The sequence below is a fragment of the Phragmites australis genome, chromosome 14 (assembly GCF_958298935.1).
Source record: "Phragmites australis chromosome 14, lpPhrAust1.1, whole genome shotgun sequence".
Lineage (NCBI taxonomy): Eukaryota > Viridiplantae > Streptophyta > Magnoliopsida > Poales > Poaceae > Phragmites > Phragmites australis.
Genome location: NC_084934.1, coordinates 28516191 through 28532077, shown reverse-complemented (window position 1 = coordinate 28532077; position 15887 = coordinate 28516191). Strand labels below are relative to the sequence as shown.

General features: G+C 46.2%; 2 protein-coding genes and 1 pseudogene across 2 annotated transcripts; 1 reads left to right on the top strand and 2 right to left on the bottom strand.

The window, feature by feature from the left end:
• Positions 1–5265: 5265 nt before the first annotated feature.
• LOC133890135 (uncharacterized) lies at positions 5266–9480 on the top strand. Its single transcript, XM_062330582.1, has 4 exons — positions 5266–6137; positions 8440–8647; positions 8826–8955; positions 9046–9480. The coding sequence occupies exons 1-4, from the start codon at positions 5416–5418 to the stop codon at positions 9243–9245; spliced, it is 1260 nt and encodes a 419-aa protein (XP_062186566.1). The 5' UTR covers positions 5266–5415; the 3' UTR covers positions 9246–9480.
• An 846-nt stretch (positions 9481–10326) lies between these two features.
• On the bottom strand, positions 10327–13711 carry LOC133890134 (NADH dehydrogenase [ubiquinone] flavoprotein 1, mitochondrial). Its single transcript, XM_062330581.1, has 2 exons — positions 13519–13711; positions 10327–12035 (listed from the first exon to the last, which is right to left on the bottom strand). The coding sequence occupies exons 1-2, from the start codon at positions 13570–13572 to the stop codon at positions 10575–10577; spliced, it is 1515 nt and encodes a 504-aa protein (XP_062186565.1). The 5' UTR covers positions 13573–13711; the 3' UTR covers positions 10327–10574.
• Positions 13712–14718: 1007 nt separating this feature from the next.
• On the bottom strand, positions 14719–15269 carry LOC133890402 (protein DMP1-like; annotated as a pseudogene).
• Positions 15270–15887: the final 618 nt, after the last annotated feature.

Genomic DNA, 15887 nt, shown 5'->3' with positions numbered 1-15887 from the left:
ACTAGCATATTCAAAAATAACTGACCCATCACACCTCAAAAATTAGTGAAACCACTTTTATTAGTTTATTTATACTATTATTTACGTAGGAAAAATAATAATAGACATTAAAAAGTTAATTACATTATTGTTTCTTAACATATTTACTTTATGCTTATGAACTTTGTAAAAACCATAGAGAAATTAATAAAACTCTAAATAAAGTGAAATCAATTTTAAAGATCCTTTTAAGATATGTTCTACATAAGAAAAATGTGTGTTTTCATGTTAACCTTTTTCCTTAACATGAGTTAATAACTGAGCTGCACGTTTCAACTTTTTTCAATTTTTTAAACTTCCTCCCTATAGAATATGATGCAAATGACATTATTTTTGATTTTTTTTTTCACAGAAGGTTTTAGAATTGTGTCTAGTTTTTGTTAGGATTTTTTTTTATTTTTTTTTATTTTTTTTTTATTTTTTTTCGATTTTTTTGAATTCAATTCGGTTACCGTTCGGTTTCTGAAACTGAGCCGGACCGGGATGCTCGGTTATCACGCATTTTGGTCAGTTACCGATGAATTTTTGAACCCTGGCCTGGAGACTCCGCCGAGGATAAGTCATGAGAGGTTAAGAGACATAATTGAGATTGCATTACACGGAAGGGAGCTGCCTGACTAGGTAAAATCCATCTAAGCTAGCTACGCACGTCTTTAATAATCTCAAAGTACAAGATAAGCATGATGTGAAACTATTGTCCTAAATGAGGTATGAACCTGTATAAAAACTTCTATATGTGTTCATTTGATTCGTCTATTCGAAGCATCCCATCTCTTTTATAAGTTTGTAAGATCGCACGGTTTACCAATCATCTACAGTGGCATCAACCGTGAGGATCATGACAGACGTTGAAGATTGTACACACGAATGCCGTCGACTTCGCCCAAACCTGCACTGATGATTGGTTTCTCAGACGAGGGATTTTCCAACAACTTCACACATCTCTCCAATGAACCGGTGATTGATCGGGTAAACTTCGATGAAAAATTATGTTGCGACGATTCTAACAACGAGGTAAGTCGCTTCATGGATCAGTACGCCAAGGACTACGGTATCGAGTTCAAACCACTCGGCTGCCAAGACAATCGTGAATACACTATTCATCATAAGTCAGGATCCTCCCCCACAATTTATAACAACATGGATTGTCGAGATACCTACCCGAAGCAATCTGATGAAAAATCCATGATGGATCTAGATTCTTCCTTCAATGGATATTACCCCCGAGAAGTAGCCTCCACTGACCACACATCCCTAGAACCGAAACCCTAACGAAGCGCAGGGTTTACCGTCTCCTGACCTCCATCAAGGGACTCAATGTTATAGATCTTCGACGGCGCAGAGGCTCCTCCTTCTACAAAAGCCTCTTATGCACTCTCTGACTACATATCTGACAACTCCCACTGGTAAGGACTGGATAAACTCAGTGACAAACCTAACAAAGTAGGTTCTCATTAAGCAACATACTTGTGGGTTGTCTTCAGAATGCGGACTTTGTAAGTGGGCTGTCCCTTATCTCTCCAGACTTCATAGTTCGGCTTGCATCAAGTAGTCTATGGGTGGGTCGGTTGCTGAATTTTTTTATTTATACATTTTTCATTTTCAAAATTAATATAAATATGCGAGCATTTAAAAAAATGAAAAATACACATTTCTCATGTGTTAAACGGGTGAGAAGAGTTCAGCGGGTGAGAAATATAGATCTTCCACTGAACGTACCATAAATGACGTGGTCTTCTAGCCATCTGAGTGGGTAACGAAAAGCTTGTGATTCTTTGGGAAAAGCCAATGTGCATCCTTGAACTTCCATTTTGTAATTTCGGTTGCATAACTTGGACTGATAAACGAGACATTCATGTCATTGCTGACATCCTGATGCTATTACAACACTATAGTACTGCAAAATTTGATTATTTCCATTCAAAGATGGAAAATCTAATAGTAAATTTGAGAATTTTTCTCCCAAAATGTTGAAATAGAATAAATGAGTGAAATCAACATCAAACAAATCATCATATTTTTTAAGGTATTCTAGTCATTGCACACTCAGACTGACAATCTCCCAAAAAAATTAAGCTGATCAACAGCCAGCTTCTCCGGTCAACAGCTTTTCAAACAGATGCTTCTATGGGCAACCAAATTATCACAAAAGCTATGCCAGAGGCGGCCGTTGTTGTGTGGCTTTGGCGTCCTAGGCAATCCATCTAGAATCAAGCCATTTGGCATGGATTCAGGCTTCTGGAATGGGGAAGCTTCTCTCACATGCTCGCCTCGTCTTCTCCTGTTTGTCATCTTCCTCCTGTCCGTTGCGAGCATCGTTTCGCCATGACGATCTTTAGACCAAGGTTCTTTCGCTTTCGTTCCTCCTCTTTTTTTTCTACGGTCGTGCATGCCTCTTGTAAAGGCTGCGAGTGTTGGTTCACGCTTTCGTTTATGTTGGATTATCAACTGAACTTACTGAGTTCATTATGAATGGAAGCCGCCGTGAAGCCTGAAGGATTGCAGCTCTATGATTGGCACTGATGAACTGAACTTGGCTTCTTGGCTTCTGATTGTGTCTGAAAAGGGGACAATCTACTCGGTTTCGTTCGAAAGCAGGCAAGCAGCAGTAGCAGCACCAGCAGTCGTTGGAAAGGTGAGCCTTGGATTTCTAGGAATCACAAACGCAGGCAACCTTGTTTCGAAAGAATGCAGTCAACTAGGTTGCTGTGAGCCTTCAGTAAACTACTGATGCCGATGCTCCGGGAAAGATCAGGGAAAAGCTCGTGTCGTGCGATAGGACTGCGCCATTGCACCCACCAGCCATGCAAAGTTGCAGGCAGGAAAGAAGAAGAAAGAAGGGAGAATTCACTCAATGTCATTAAAGAACTTGTTGTTCCTTGAAAATTTGATCTTCCTTCGTTGACATCGATTTTAACTTTGTTTACTTCTCTGCCACCGCTTCTCCCGTCAAAAAACACTGTTCATGTGGTACTGTTCATGTGTGGCGCAGCGGCTTCTGCTTTAAAAACAGTGGTCTTCTATTTTTCAAAAATTCTAGAATTTTTTTACGTATTCTATAATTTATGTACAACCTATTTTAATTGAATTAAAAAAAATTATATAAAATTTAAACTAAATTTTAAAAAAATTACTTTTACAACTTCTAACAATGGTTAGGCCCCAAATAAAATCCAAAAAATATGATAAAATTCACTAATACTCTTATTATATGATGGACTAATTCTAAAATTATTTACAAACCTAAGTTATATGATAAAATTTAAAAAATAAACTCATTTTTCACCATATAACCTAGGGAAACAATAAGCAACACATGATTTGGTACATTTATTTTTTTCACATTTATATGTTTTTTCAATGACATTTTTATCGGTGCACACAACTATTCGCTTGTTGTGGCTCCAATCATCGCGTCGTCGGTCGTTAAATTGCATCTATTAGCTACATAGTATGAGATAAGCAAACATACATCTTCAAATACATATAATTTCATCACAAGTTAGTTCAAATCAAATCCCTATTAAAAAAGATAGTCCAAAAAAATATATGAACATCGGATAGTCCGGTGTGTACCCATCTCTAAACACCGGATTATCCGGTGTGTGCACTGATGTCTCCGTAAAAACCTTCTGAAAAACCCTCCAGTGTGTACCAAGCTTATCACCGGATTATCCGGTAAGTATTTTTTTTCTCTGGCACCAAAAATAGATTTTTCTAGAAAATTGTCCAGTATGTACCCATTGCCAACACCGGACCATCCAGCGCTCTCTTCAAATTTGACGTTAAAAACTCTTTCTCTGCAAGAAATAGTCCAGTGTTGCATCGCTTGAACACCGAATCATCCGATGCACTTCATCACATTTTGCCTATGTTGAAATGGTCCGGTGTCACCTTGTCCCAACACACCGAACCATCCGGTGCAGACAAAAATTTAAGCACTGGACAATTCGATGAGGCAAAAAAGATTCAGGGAAAAACAAACCTACTTCAATTTCCTTCCAACTTTGGTTAGATATGATCACAATTGCAGTATATAGACATACTAAAGTAAAAAAAACTATCAAATCAAATCAACACATTATCAATCACCCATCAATCACCCATCATATATAAATCAAAGCTCATCTCAACTTGATTTCTAAATTACCTTTTCTGTTGAAGAGAAACAATAAGCAGTACATGATTTGGCACAATCGCCATACCATGTGTAAGTTTAGTCGTCACTCGTCAGAAAAAAATCACAACCCTTCAACCTCAGCAAGATCGCTGCTGATCAGTGTCAGCGTCAGACTCTCAACGGCCTCTCCACAAATCTGTTTGAAGAAATGATATGCCAAAGCAAAGCTCGCCGGCCGGTCCACTCCGACGACGGCGACAAACACCACACGCAACCTTTTCAACTCGTGACCGACGTGATCTGTACCTCGGTCTGCACAACGCTTCTCGTGATCAGAGAAAAGGCAGGCAGGCAGTACAGGGATCCGCGTCCTGATACTCTGAAACTGAAAGCGCCGGCAGGGCAGCAAGCGAGCGATGCACGGAGGCTGGATGGATGGATTCTGCAGTTCCTGCTGCTCGTGGAGTGGTTGGAGGCGTCAGTTCCAAAAGGAGCATGGCAGCTGGGCAGGTGGGATCCGAGCATTATCGGCTGCGTCGCCGCTGAGATGCTCAGGATTGCGAGTGCGGTGGTGCTGCTGGCATCATGCGTTGCCTTGCCTCCCGTTATGTTTTGGTTCTTCTTCTCCAGGAATGCGTTTCACGTGGTGCGTCACAAGAGATCACGCAGTGCCATTCATATGAAAGGGTTGAGAGTTTTTTTCTAGTTGCACAGTGCTTATTTTGACTTAAATCAGTGGCTGTAATTAACAGTGGAGATTAGACACTCCTGTATCATTACATGCAGGTCTTGGACCTGCTCTCTCTCTCTCTCTGAGTGACTGTCATGAACTTTCAGCGGTGTCACTACGATGTAACGGCGATCAGACAGCAGAAGACATATCGAGATACCGTCATGAAGTAGGTGCGCACAGGAACAAGAAACGACAGGGCCACAGCAAGCGACACATCTCAGTTGCTGGCCAGGGGCTGGCGCGGACGTACACGGATACGAATACCAAAAAAAAAAGCGTTTCCCGTGTAACCACCGCTAGTCCGCAGCCGAAGCAAAAGCAAAGCCGTCGGTGTCGCCGTCCCGTGTGACTGCGTTGCGCAGCCGTGGCGTGGCGTGGCGTGATATATTACGCGCGGCCTCGCGGGTCGGAGCCACTGGGCGCGCGCGTGCACGCGAGAGAGCAAACAGCAAAGCTAGGCCAAGCAAGGCTCGCGGCGCGGCGCGGCGCACTCGCACGTCATTGCACCGCCGCCGCTCGTGGAATGCCCGGCCACATGCTGCGCCGCGTCCTCGACGGCTTCGACTGCCTGCACCCGCGCCTTCGCCGGCGGCACGGCGGCGCGGGGGCGGGGGCGGCGCCGTCCAAGACGCGCGTCACCGTCCGCCTGTTTGGCTCCAGCAAGGCCACGCCGTGTAGCGGCAGCAGCAACGGCGGAGGCCGGGCGGTGACCATCCGCGTGGCGACGTTCAACGCGGCCATGTTCTCGATGGCGCCCGCGGTGGCCGCCGAGACGGCAGCGGCTGCGGGCGCGGGAGCGGGAGGGGAGCGCGGTGCTGCCGGCCAAGTGGGCAGCCCGGGCGGCGCGCGTCGTCCAAAGGGCATCCTGAAGGCGCAGGCGAGCCTGGCGCGGTTGCCGAGCAAGGCGCGCGTGTCCATCAACCTCCAGGACAACGAGATCTCCCTGGAGCGGGGCGGGCTCTGGCGAGGCAAGAAGCAGCCGCAGCAGAGGCGGGAGGCAGGGGAGGCGCGGCGTCGGAGCGTGGAGGAGGTGCTTCGGGAGGCGGGCGCCGACATCATCGGGCTGCAGAACGTGCGCGCGGAGGAGGGGCGCGGGATGCGGCCGCTGTCGGAGCTCGCCGAGGGGCTGGGCATGCGGTACGTCTTCGCCGAGAGCTGGGCGCCCGAGTACGGCAACGCTGTGCTCTCCCGCTGGCCCATCAAGCGCTGGAAGGTGCACCGCGTCGCCGACCACTCCGACTTCAGGTCAGCCCCCTCTCCCCGATGCGTCACTCCCCATCACACCATCGTCCTGCACTTACCAACCATCTCCTGCACACACTTCAATGAATTCACCATTGTCCTGCACTTTCTACGTCATGACGCGTGAACTTCGCATGAATTTGACATGAAACGTATATACGTCGTGTTCCAATCCAACTAGAGCCTAGAGCTAGCGCCATCAAATTTCTCAAAAAAAAAAATGTTTGGTTGGTGGAGTCAGCTTTGAGTTGTTTCTGCAAAAAAAAAGAGGTGTAGGAGCATGGAATTCAGCGCTGGATCAGCCATGTCAGGGCCTGCCTAAATCTTCTATTCTGTTGTTGAGCCGACGCCCCGCTGTAACGGTAAAACCCGCACCACTTTGCCCGACCGCGGCCCGTGACACATCACATGTCAGAGCTCGCATGAACACCTGTGGCCCACCTTGACAATGACTCGAACTCGTCGGCGCTGCCTGCCGCCGGACAGGAATGGCAGCTGTTGCCTCGCCATGGTAGCGCTGCTGCCGGCTGCTCTTCTTCTCTCTCTGAAATGATAGCTGCCCGCGTTTCAGTGAACAGTAGACGAGTAAATGGTGCGCGCCAGGCCAAATGCGCCGTCACGCCGTGTACCGCGTCGCGTCAAATTATACTTCAACGCGTCTTGATTTAGCCGATTCGGCCATTATCGTGGTTCACCTGAAATTCGAGCAAAGCGTTCAAATGCCGTATTACTGCTCACCTAGTTTTATCTAGTGATTTCAATTTTGTTTTACAAATTTTTTCGTTCACTGACGAAAATATCGAAATTCGTAAAATTTCGATTATTTTTCATCATCTGTTATGTGGGTCTCACATGTCAATGACAAAATTAGATATTTCGTTACCCTTCAAAATTCCCGAAATTCATGAAATTTTACCGAAATTTTGGCGAAATTTGAATCCCTGGCTTTACCTGCCGATTATTCGTCGAATGCATAATGGTGACAGTTAGGGATCAGGAGCGTTACACACTGCAGCAGGCGGCAAGATGCTTACGGAGTAAGTATGGCGGATGTCATGCATAATTCAGCTGCTGCCGGATTATAAAAAAGATTAGGTGAGCTACTCCATTGTCTACAAACTGAAACCAGGGCGGCCAGCAAAATGTGCAGGCTTGCAGCGTCCATAATCCAAAGGCAAATGCGCGTCTCGGATGTCCCCACAGCTTTACCAATCCTAGCTTTAGTCCTAGACTAGGAATGGCCATGTCCACGTTAGTTTCGGCGAAAAGGATCAGACGCCATCGGTGCAGAAGGTCAGGTGCTCACTAGCTGCTGCTGCTGCTGAAGGGCAGGGGGAGAAGAGAGGTAGGAGAAGACACCTCGTCATAACGCTGTGATCAATGGAAAAGGGCAGAAATTTTGCCGTCTTGTGATCGATCTCTGCGGCCGAGGGGTCGTCGTCAGGGAACTGGTAGCTGGGCAGGGCCTTTCTGGGCAAGACAACTCCCTGGGCAACGGCCTCGTGGATGGGAATGGAAGGAGATCCTCTGATATAACTGTATCGTGAGATAATCATTGACAATTGAATTAACTCTCAGTAGGCTCAGTGTAGTTACGTCAGAGAAACCGCTTTCGGATGGAACCCCTTGCTCTTGCCCATGCTAGGAACCGGAGGAAGTTATTGCAGGACGCTTGGTCGCAAGGTATAATTGTATATATAGCCGGCACGGTGTTTTCCATTATTATTATTTTTTCTGTGCAAGCTGTCCGATTTCCCTCTTAATTCTGAATCGACTCTTGTGTACTATAGGAAACAAACCGATTTTGAGTCTTGATTTTGATACTGCTGGTATTATATATGATATATAAACTACTAGTAGTGTTTTGATATTTTTCTGAACTCGCTTGCAACAGTCTTCGACGAGTAGAGTTTACGTACGCTCGCATGAAGATCTTTTTTTCCTGTAAGGAGTAGAGCAAAACGTCTAGTAGCTCGCAAGCACAGCTAACGTTGCAAGCTTTGAGAGATAGTTTTAAGCACGAGCAACTCGTGTTACCAAATTAATGGCCACAGCGAAGTGTCATCTGTCAGGCTGATGCAGATAAGCCATGAAATTGAAGCACAAAATACCCTGAAAGCAACACGGCGACTGTGCACTCGCTGTCTGAACATAATGGCATTGCCATGTCTGCCTCATCCAACGCCACTGATTATTTCTTGAAAGGAACAGCTGTGATCAATGATCTATTCTAGGGAGAGGGAAAAATGACTGTGATCGATGATCACTCACAGAGCGAAGCAATGTGTCTGCACTGTGGATGCAGGAACGTGCTGCGAGCGACGATCGAGGTGCCAGAGGCCGGGGAGATCAACTTCCACTGCACGCACCTCGACCACCTCGACGAGGGATGGAGGATGAAGCAGGTGGACGCGATCCTCCGGTCCAGCGACGGGCCACACATCCTCGCCGGCGGCCTCAACGCGCTAGACGGCACCGACTACTCCCCCGAGCGCTGGGCCGACATCGTCAAGGTAGTCACTGGCTCTGCATTTGCCTGACGTTGCTTCTGAATGGCTGCAACCAAAGGTCCTGTTTGCAATGCAGGAATTTTTTTTCCCCTGGACCCTACGGAAATCAAACTGTTTCATGTGAAAATTCATGCGTTCCAAATAGACCCATGATGTCGTTTGCGTTTACGACATTTTGCAGTACTACGAGGAGATCGGCAAGCCGACCCCGAAGGTGGAGGTGATGAAGCACCTCAAGGGGAAGCAGTACGTCGATGCCAAGGATTTCGCAGGGGAATGTGAAGCTGTGGTGGTTGTGGCCAAAGGGCAAGGTAGATGACACAATTCTCTGATGATTTCAGTTCAGTCAGTTTTCATTTGCTGCTTACTGAAGCACTGAACCTGCTGTGTATGGACTTCAGATGTGCAGGGGACGTGCAAGTATGGCACCAGGGTGGACTACATACTGGCGTCACCAAACTCACCCTACACGTTCGTACCTGGATCCTACACGGTCATCTCTTCAAAAGGAACATCAGACCATCACATCGCTAGGGTCGATGTAATGATATCTCAGATCAAAGAGACAGATACGGAAACTGGGAACCAGAAACAGAGATAGTCAGGATGAACAAGAGCTCAAGAAAAGGAATTTGGGATGCTAAATAATTTTTTGTCTGAGTTCTTTTGCGTCGTTTTCTTTTTGGGGTGATATGGGTTGCTTTCAATTGTGTATACAGTTATGGTTGTTGGAGTGAGACTGAAGAAGCAACCAAGAGGTTGCAATGGCTGGCTGCTGTGATGTAACCAAGAAGTGGAAGGAACGTATTTTGATCTGGTTTCCCTTCTGTTGGTCACCATCTTGCGTAAGTTTTTAGCTTCACTGTCTTCAGGTGGAAGTTCTCTATTGTTGAAGGCATTGCAGCAAACCTGGTTGCCGTAAAAGAGAAGGGCTTGACTTGGCAAGAGTAATTTATACTCATGACTTCAACTTCGAAACATGATTCATCTTATAAAAAGAACCATATAAGCTTGATTCTGAGAAGACAGAATAATTTTCAAATTATATCCCTCATCTAACAAGAATGCATCAACCAAGAGAAACTGGCACAGAATTGCCTCAGCGTCAGGGAAGAAAACAGTAGTATCGGAAGGCTATCACAGTTCTTGTGACTCACCTTTGTTTCAAGGGAAATATGTCCAAGCTAAACAGGGCCTACTTTGTTTCAAGGGAAATCTGTCTGCGTGCTCACAAAGTAGTTTGTTTTCAGAGACCTCATGGAAAGACTCCATTCAGTTTGTTTCCATGCCTTGCCAGCACAAATCTCTGGAGACAAAGAAATGAAAGATCCAGCCGGCAAGCTCTGCCTTAGCTTCCTATCTAATCCTGGCAACAACTGAATACGGTACACTGTACCAGCTGATGGACACAAGCTGCAGCGAACAGTACTATTAAGCAACAGGTCCAGATTATATACGTTGATACCACAACCACCCTGAATCTCAAATGATAGACCATGGAACATGCATGGCCGGGCCACTGGCCCTTGCATCCGAAGGGTGCATACCACCTACATGCTTAATGATGCTCGTGCATTAGATGCAAACATAAGTCCCAGATGTGGACATAATTTCAAACACCTAACTCAAATTCCAAGATAATTAAAGCCAAATCATAGTTCAACATTAAAGAGAAAAGCAGGTAAACATACACATCCACAGTAATATTATGCTGGATCATGTAACACACATGGTACAATGCCGAAGCTTGATTCTACTTAAAAAGGTTTTACTAGTCCATCAAAATTCACCAGCTGCTTGAGTGCATCAAATAAAGGTTTCAAGAAATCAGGAAAGATGCATTTCCTTACATAGAAATGAGTTCCATCAGTATGCATTATTTCAGTGAAATAAATCAGGAAACTAGTACAAGAGCGACATGGCTGCCATCTTATGCAGAAGCCGCCAGTAGCTCCCTCTCAGCTCGCTCGCGGATCCTCCTTTCGAGCTCTGGCCTGAAGTGCCTGATGAGCCCCTGCACAGGCCATGCTGCAGCATCCCCAAGGGCGCAGATAGTATGCCCTTCAATCTGCTTTGTGACCTCCTGAAGCATATCAATCTCTTCTAGCTTCGCATTACCAACCTTAAGTCTCTCCATGATCATCCATAGCCAGGGTGTGCCCTCCCGGCAAGGTGTGCACTGCCCACAGCTCTCATGCTTGTAGAAGTATGACAGCCTAGCAATCGCATCAACGACATCCGTGGATTTGTCCATCACAATAACTGCTGCAGTACCCAGTCCAGACTGCACAGCCTTCAGTGCATCGTAGTCCATCAACACATCATCACAGATGTGCTTTGGCAACAGAGGAACAGACGAACCACCAGGAATAATTGCAAGCAGGTTGTCCCATCCTCCTCTCACACCTCCACAATGCCTCTCGATCAATTCCTTCAGAGGTATGCTCATTTCCTCCTCCACAGTGCAAGGTTTGTTCACATGTCCTGAGATACAGTAGAGTTTTGTTCCCGAATTGTTCTTGCGCCCAAAGCTTGCAAACCATTCTGGACCACGCCTAAGAATTGTTGGGGATACAGCCACGGTTTCAACATTTGTCACAGTTGTGGGGCAGCCATAAAGCCCAGCATTGGCTGGGAAAGGTGGCTTCAGCCTAGGTTTGCCTTGCTTCCCTTCAAGGCTCTCCAGTAGGGCAGTCTCTTCACCACAGATGTAGGCACCAGCCCCAAAATGTATATGCACATCAAAATCATAACCAGATCCGCAGGCATTCCTACCAAGAAGTCCAGCTGCATATGCTTCCTGCCGAGCTTTCTCCAGGTTGTGACGCTCATTTACATATTCACCTCTAATGTAGATGTAAGCAGCTGACGCCCTCATTCCAACTCCAGCAATAAGGCATCCTTCCAGAAGCTTGTGAGGGTCATGACGCATGATTTCTCTATCTTTGCAAGTTCCAGGCTCACTCTCATCAGCATTAACAACAAGATAAGAAGGACGTCCGTCTGAGACCTTGGGCATAAAGGACCATTTGAGACCGGAGGGGAAACCTGCACCTCCACGCCCTCGGAGACCTGATTTCTTCATTTCATTCACTATCCAGTCCGCCCCCTTAAGAACCAAATCCTTGGTTCTATGCCAATCACCCCTCTTCATTGCGCCTTTCAGGAAAGGGTCATGCAGACCATAGAGGTTGGTAAAAATGCGATCCTCGTCTTTGAGGCCACCAAAGTGAGTCTTCTCTGGAGGTGGAGGAGGTGGTGGAGGCTGTGGAGTGCTTGATGTAGTAGCAGCCTGGGTGCTGAATGATCTGCTAGCAGGACAAAGTCCAGCACCATTGAGAGAACGAGCAGGCTGTGCCCTTGATAGAGAATGCAAGTACTCAATTGCAGTCTGAAAAGAAATATAGAAATAAGGTGCATGCCAGTGTCTGAGCAATGAAATGACATTAAAAGTGATTACTACATATATGATAAAAAAAGATCATCGCTGGTTATTGCAGTAAGACACAAAAAACAGAAGTGATTTTCAATGGAACTCTTGACATTCAACGAAATGGGATTTGGAAATACCATGGCAAACATAAAATCATAATTCTGGTTCTTTTGTCTTAAGTTTGTGAACTTGCAATAGAACAAAATGCAAGGAAAACAAGGAATGACAAAGTGGTTTTTTGGGGGGAGGCACCATGGCCCAGGCTATATAATTTTCTACTCAGACTAGATGCAAATCAAATTACTTAATGAAAAACACATGTCTGCATTGTTCGGGAGGAAAAGAAATACATAGAAACATGAAAAATGCATGATAAGATTTCAAGGTTTAGGCGAGTTCCTAATTTCTTAAAGCAAGCAAGGCTCCACTGCATCACATAGTATCTAATTATAAAATTTTAGACTATAAGCTACATAGCAGCCTAGCAGGTGCCAACAAGGCCAGAGTATTAATTCGATATTATATAATTACCAATACAAAACACAGTTCTCGGTAAGTTACAAGTAAGAAATTTAGATGATCCTAGCAGTCTATCACAACATACATGTCCACGTAAAAGGCAGGTTTCAGTATCTGCTACACGATTTCCTGAGGTACATGCTCAGAATTATGAATAAAATACTAGGAATAAAACAAAGATGCATTAAAGCTGTAAAAGGTATGTGCAACAAAAATCAAGTGTTGACTACAAGATATAAATATATCACATTCATGTCTGAGCCACCACTGTTTTGGAATTTTAAAATATCCCTAAAGGCCCTTATTTCCTAATAAGGTCGTCACATGTGGTCCGGGTTTTACTAATTGAGATAAGAAGACTATCAGTTAAGATTCGATCAAGACAAGGAGAGTAGCATTTCATATGGTTTTATCAGCAATGTTGGAGCAATCTGGAGTAGCATGTTTAGTTTCAGTTCATAGCTGAACTATAAATGTTGCAGTGCAGTACCAGCAACATCTCCCAACTAATCATGAACAAACGATGAACTACACCTCAAGGATTTGAAATTATGGAATAACCCCCGCAAAGCTGAGAAACCAGGAGCCAGATGGACTTGGAGTAGGAGATCCCTACAGACGCTACGAGAGTAAAACAAGGAACCAGGAGCCCCTCCAATATCTGACTCTCCACCTCAAGCCCACTCTTAGTCTCTTCCCTTCTCCAATCACTAACATGTCGCTACCCTCGGAAGAGATTCATCACCATGTGCCAACGCAACAGCAACCGGAGCCCTTCCCCACCCTCCACAGCTCGAACCCACCGCCCTCACAGACTACAGCACCGCCTGGTCCAACCCTCACGCCGGATTTCACATCCTCCCGACCGGGAGATCCAACCGAAACGGGGTCATAGATAGGGGGAGGGATAGAGGGATCGGACCTTGCGGTCGGGGGAGATCTCGGCCGATCTGAGGAGCGCCCGTCGCAGCGCCATCTCCGCCTCCGCCTCGCCTGCTCCGCGGCTCGGCCCGAGTCGAGGGTCTGGTCGGATTGGGGGAGATCGGGGAGGGGAGGAGAGAGAGATGGATGGGTACGGACTGCGGACTGCGGAGAGAGAAGCGGCTGCGTGGGCGGGCTCCTGACCACTGGCCCGAAGGGGAAGCTGCGAGCGAGGCCTGGGCACGCAGGCACACGCGTCTTCGTTGGGTGTCTGGGCCTGGGCCTGGTTCTGGTTCTGGGCCTGGGCCGAGGGGCGGATCGGTCTAGTCTTGAGCTTTAATTCGATTTTGGGCTGGGCTCCAATGGAGTAGACGGGAGATTGTGCCAACGCCAATGGGCTACAGTTTCAGAATGTGGGCTTTGATTGTCTGGACTCTGGAGGACTGGAAGAGAGAGGAATTTTTTAAGTTTCAAAACGAATTCTCAACAAAGGTTTCGTGCTATGTTCCATGTCCAAGTTGTGTTTTAGAAAACATTGGACTTGAATCCAATACGGCTATGTGCGACAAATGATGCCAAACTATTGTTATGTTGTGTATCCTACTGCATATTACACCACACGAAGAGAGCATACCACCGATGCACGTCGCTTAAAAACACTAAACACACTCAATGGTGTAGATAGATGAGTATCAAGTTTTGAATCCTGCTAGATAGAATCCAAGGTGGACTCAGGAGGGTTGGGGGCTCCAGCCCCCTACTATTTCGTAGATAACGGAGCCCTCCAAGTCTCCTCTAACAATATTTTACTAGAGATGAAGAAGAGAGAGAGAAAAGGAGAGGGAGAGAGATGGATAAACCTCCTACGTGGCTCATCTGCATCCATCATTGATAGAGCCATATCGCATTGATTCCACCGCCGCTCTAAAAGACAGTTTCTCGATCCAAGCCAACAATTGCACATCTCTTTTTACAACCAGGAACTAATAAATAGTGCTAAAAAATACAGAAACTGTATCAAATTACCATGGTGAAACTAGCTAGTTCTTGACCTCTGGGGTTTTGGCGACAACAGATCAATGAGGCAAGTGTGGCAAAACAACAGTGCATATATGCACACGTGCACGTACGATAGACAGAGAGCATGTCATGGCTCTACGATGATGCAACACGTGCAAACCAATGGAATTCCCAAGCCGGTCTACTGCGACGCCAGCGAGCTAGTCTCGGGCAGCGCCGTGACCACCTTCTGCTGCTGGTCCTTGAGCGCCGGGTAGAAGCACGCCACCGTGTTGGCGTCGCCCAGCAGCGCCACCGCCGCGAACACGGCCACCGCGAAGGCCGCGTGCACGAAGTCCGCCAGCCGCAGCCGGTACCTGGAGAAGTCCCTCCCCCTGCTTCTGGCGTCGTCGTCGGAGAGCGGCAGGCGGCCCCGGGGAGTCACGAGGCCGTACTTGACCTTGCCCTCGGCGCCGACGTAGCTGTCGGTGAAGGCCGAGAACGCGCAGAGCGCGAGGAGGATCGGCGTGAGTGCGTGACCACCTTGTTCGCGACGTGGCGGTCGCCGGTGCTGGTCACGATCGGGCTGAGCACCTCGTACACAATGCCCGTCGCCGTCGGCATCAGCTTGAGCACGTTGCCGATGCTCTTGAACGTCGTGTTCGCCGTGGCCCCCACGGTGGTCGTCGTGCTCTTGGTCTGGTCTGTGGCCGCCGTTGCTTTCTTCGGCTCTTCTTCGATGCCTTCCTCCATTAGCTTGTCCTTTTCCTACTAGTGTCTCTTACTTCATTGTTGTGTATTTATAGGCCGCTTGGGTGTAAAACAAATAATGCATATGCAATTAGGAAGTTGCTTGGGGGAAAATAATAGCTTGATTTGGCAGTAATGTGATAGCGATCAAACATGATGTGATAAGTGCCTACCGTTTGGTGAATTTCTTATAACCTCTCGTATATAAAACATAAGTTATTTCTAATAATAACTCTAAAATTTAAATAATTTATCTATTTTTATCATTCATTCTTATCCTTCAGCCTCTGGCTATGGATATGAGACTTATTTTACTAATAAAAATGAATAAAGAAATTAGAAAGAAAATTAGCGGATAGTCTTATTTCTATATTTCGGATACCATCTAAAATCAAACTATGATATCGCTCTTGACATATTTATTTGGTAGTGTTTCCATATTGCATACACATTTTCATACATTGATGTGTCTTTTGTTTGATGTCATCTAATATTTGTGTTTTCGTTACAATACACAATCACATAACCATCTTGATGGATGTAGGGATAGATCCGAATTCCACACCATCGTATTGATTTATCGCACAAGTGAAGTCGATAGAGGCGTAAAAGGCGTATCTG

Excerpts from the sequence above, each read along its gene's own strand:
- LOC133890135 (XM_062330582.1), top strand. The coding sequence starts at position 5,416 with ATGCCCGGCCACATGCTGCGCCGCGTCCTCGACGGCTTCGACTGCCTG. Across the intron at positions 6,138-8,439 it reads GCCGACCACTCCGACTTCAG|GAACGTGCTGCGAGCGACGA; the intron begins GTCAGCCCCCTC and ends CTGTGGATGCAG. Across the intron at positions 8,648-8,825 it reads GCTGGGCCGACATCGTCAAG|TACTACGAGGAGATCGGCAA; the intron begins GTAGTCACTGGC and ends GACATTTTGCAG.
- LOC133890134 (XM_062330581.1), bottom strand. The coding sequence starts at position 13,572 with ATGGCGCTGCGACGGGCGCTCCTCAGATCGGCCGAGATCTCCCCCGAC. Across the intron at positions 12,036-13,518 it reads AGATCTCCCCCGACCGCAAG|ACTGCAATTGAGTACTTGCA; the intron begins GTCCGATCCCTC and ends ATTTCTTTTCAG.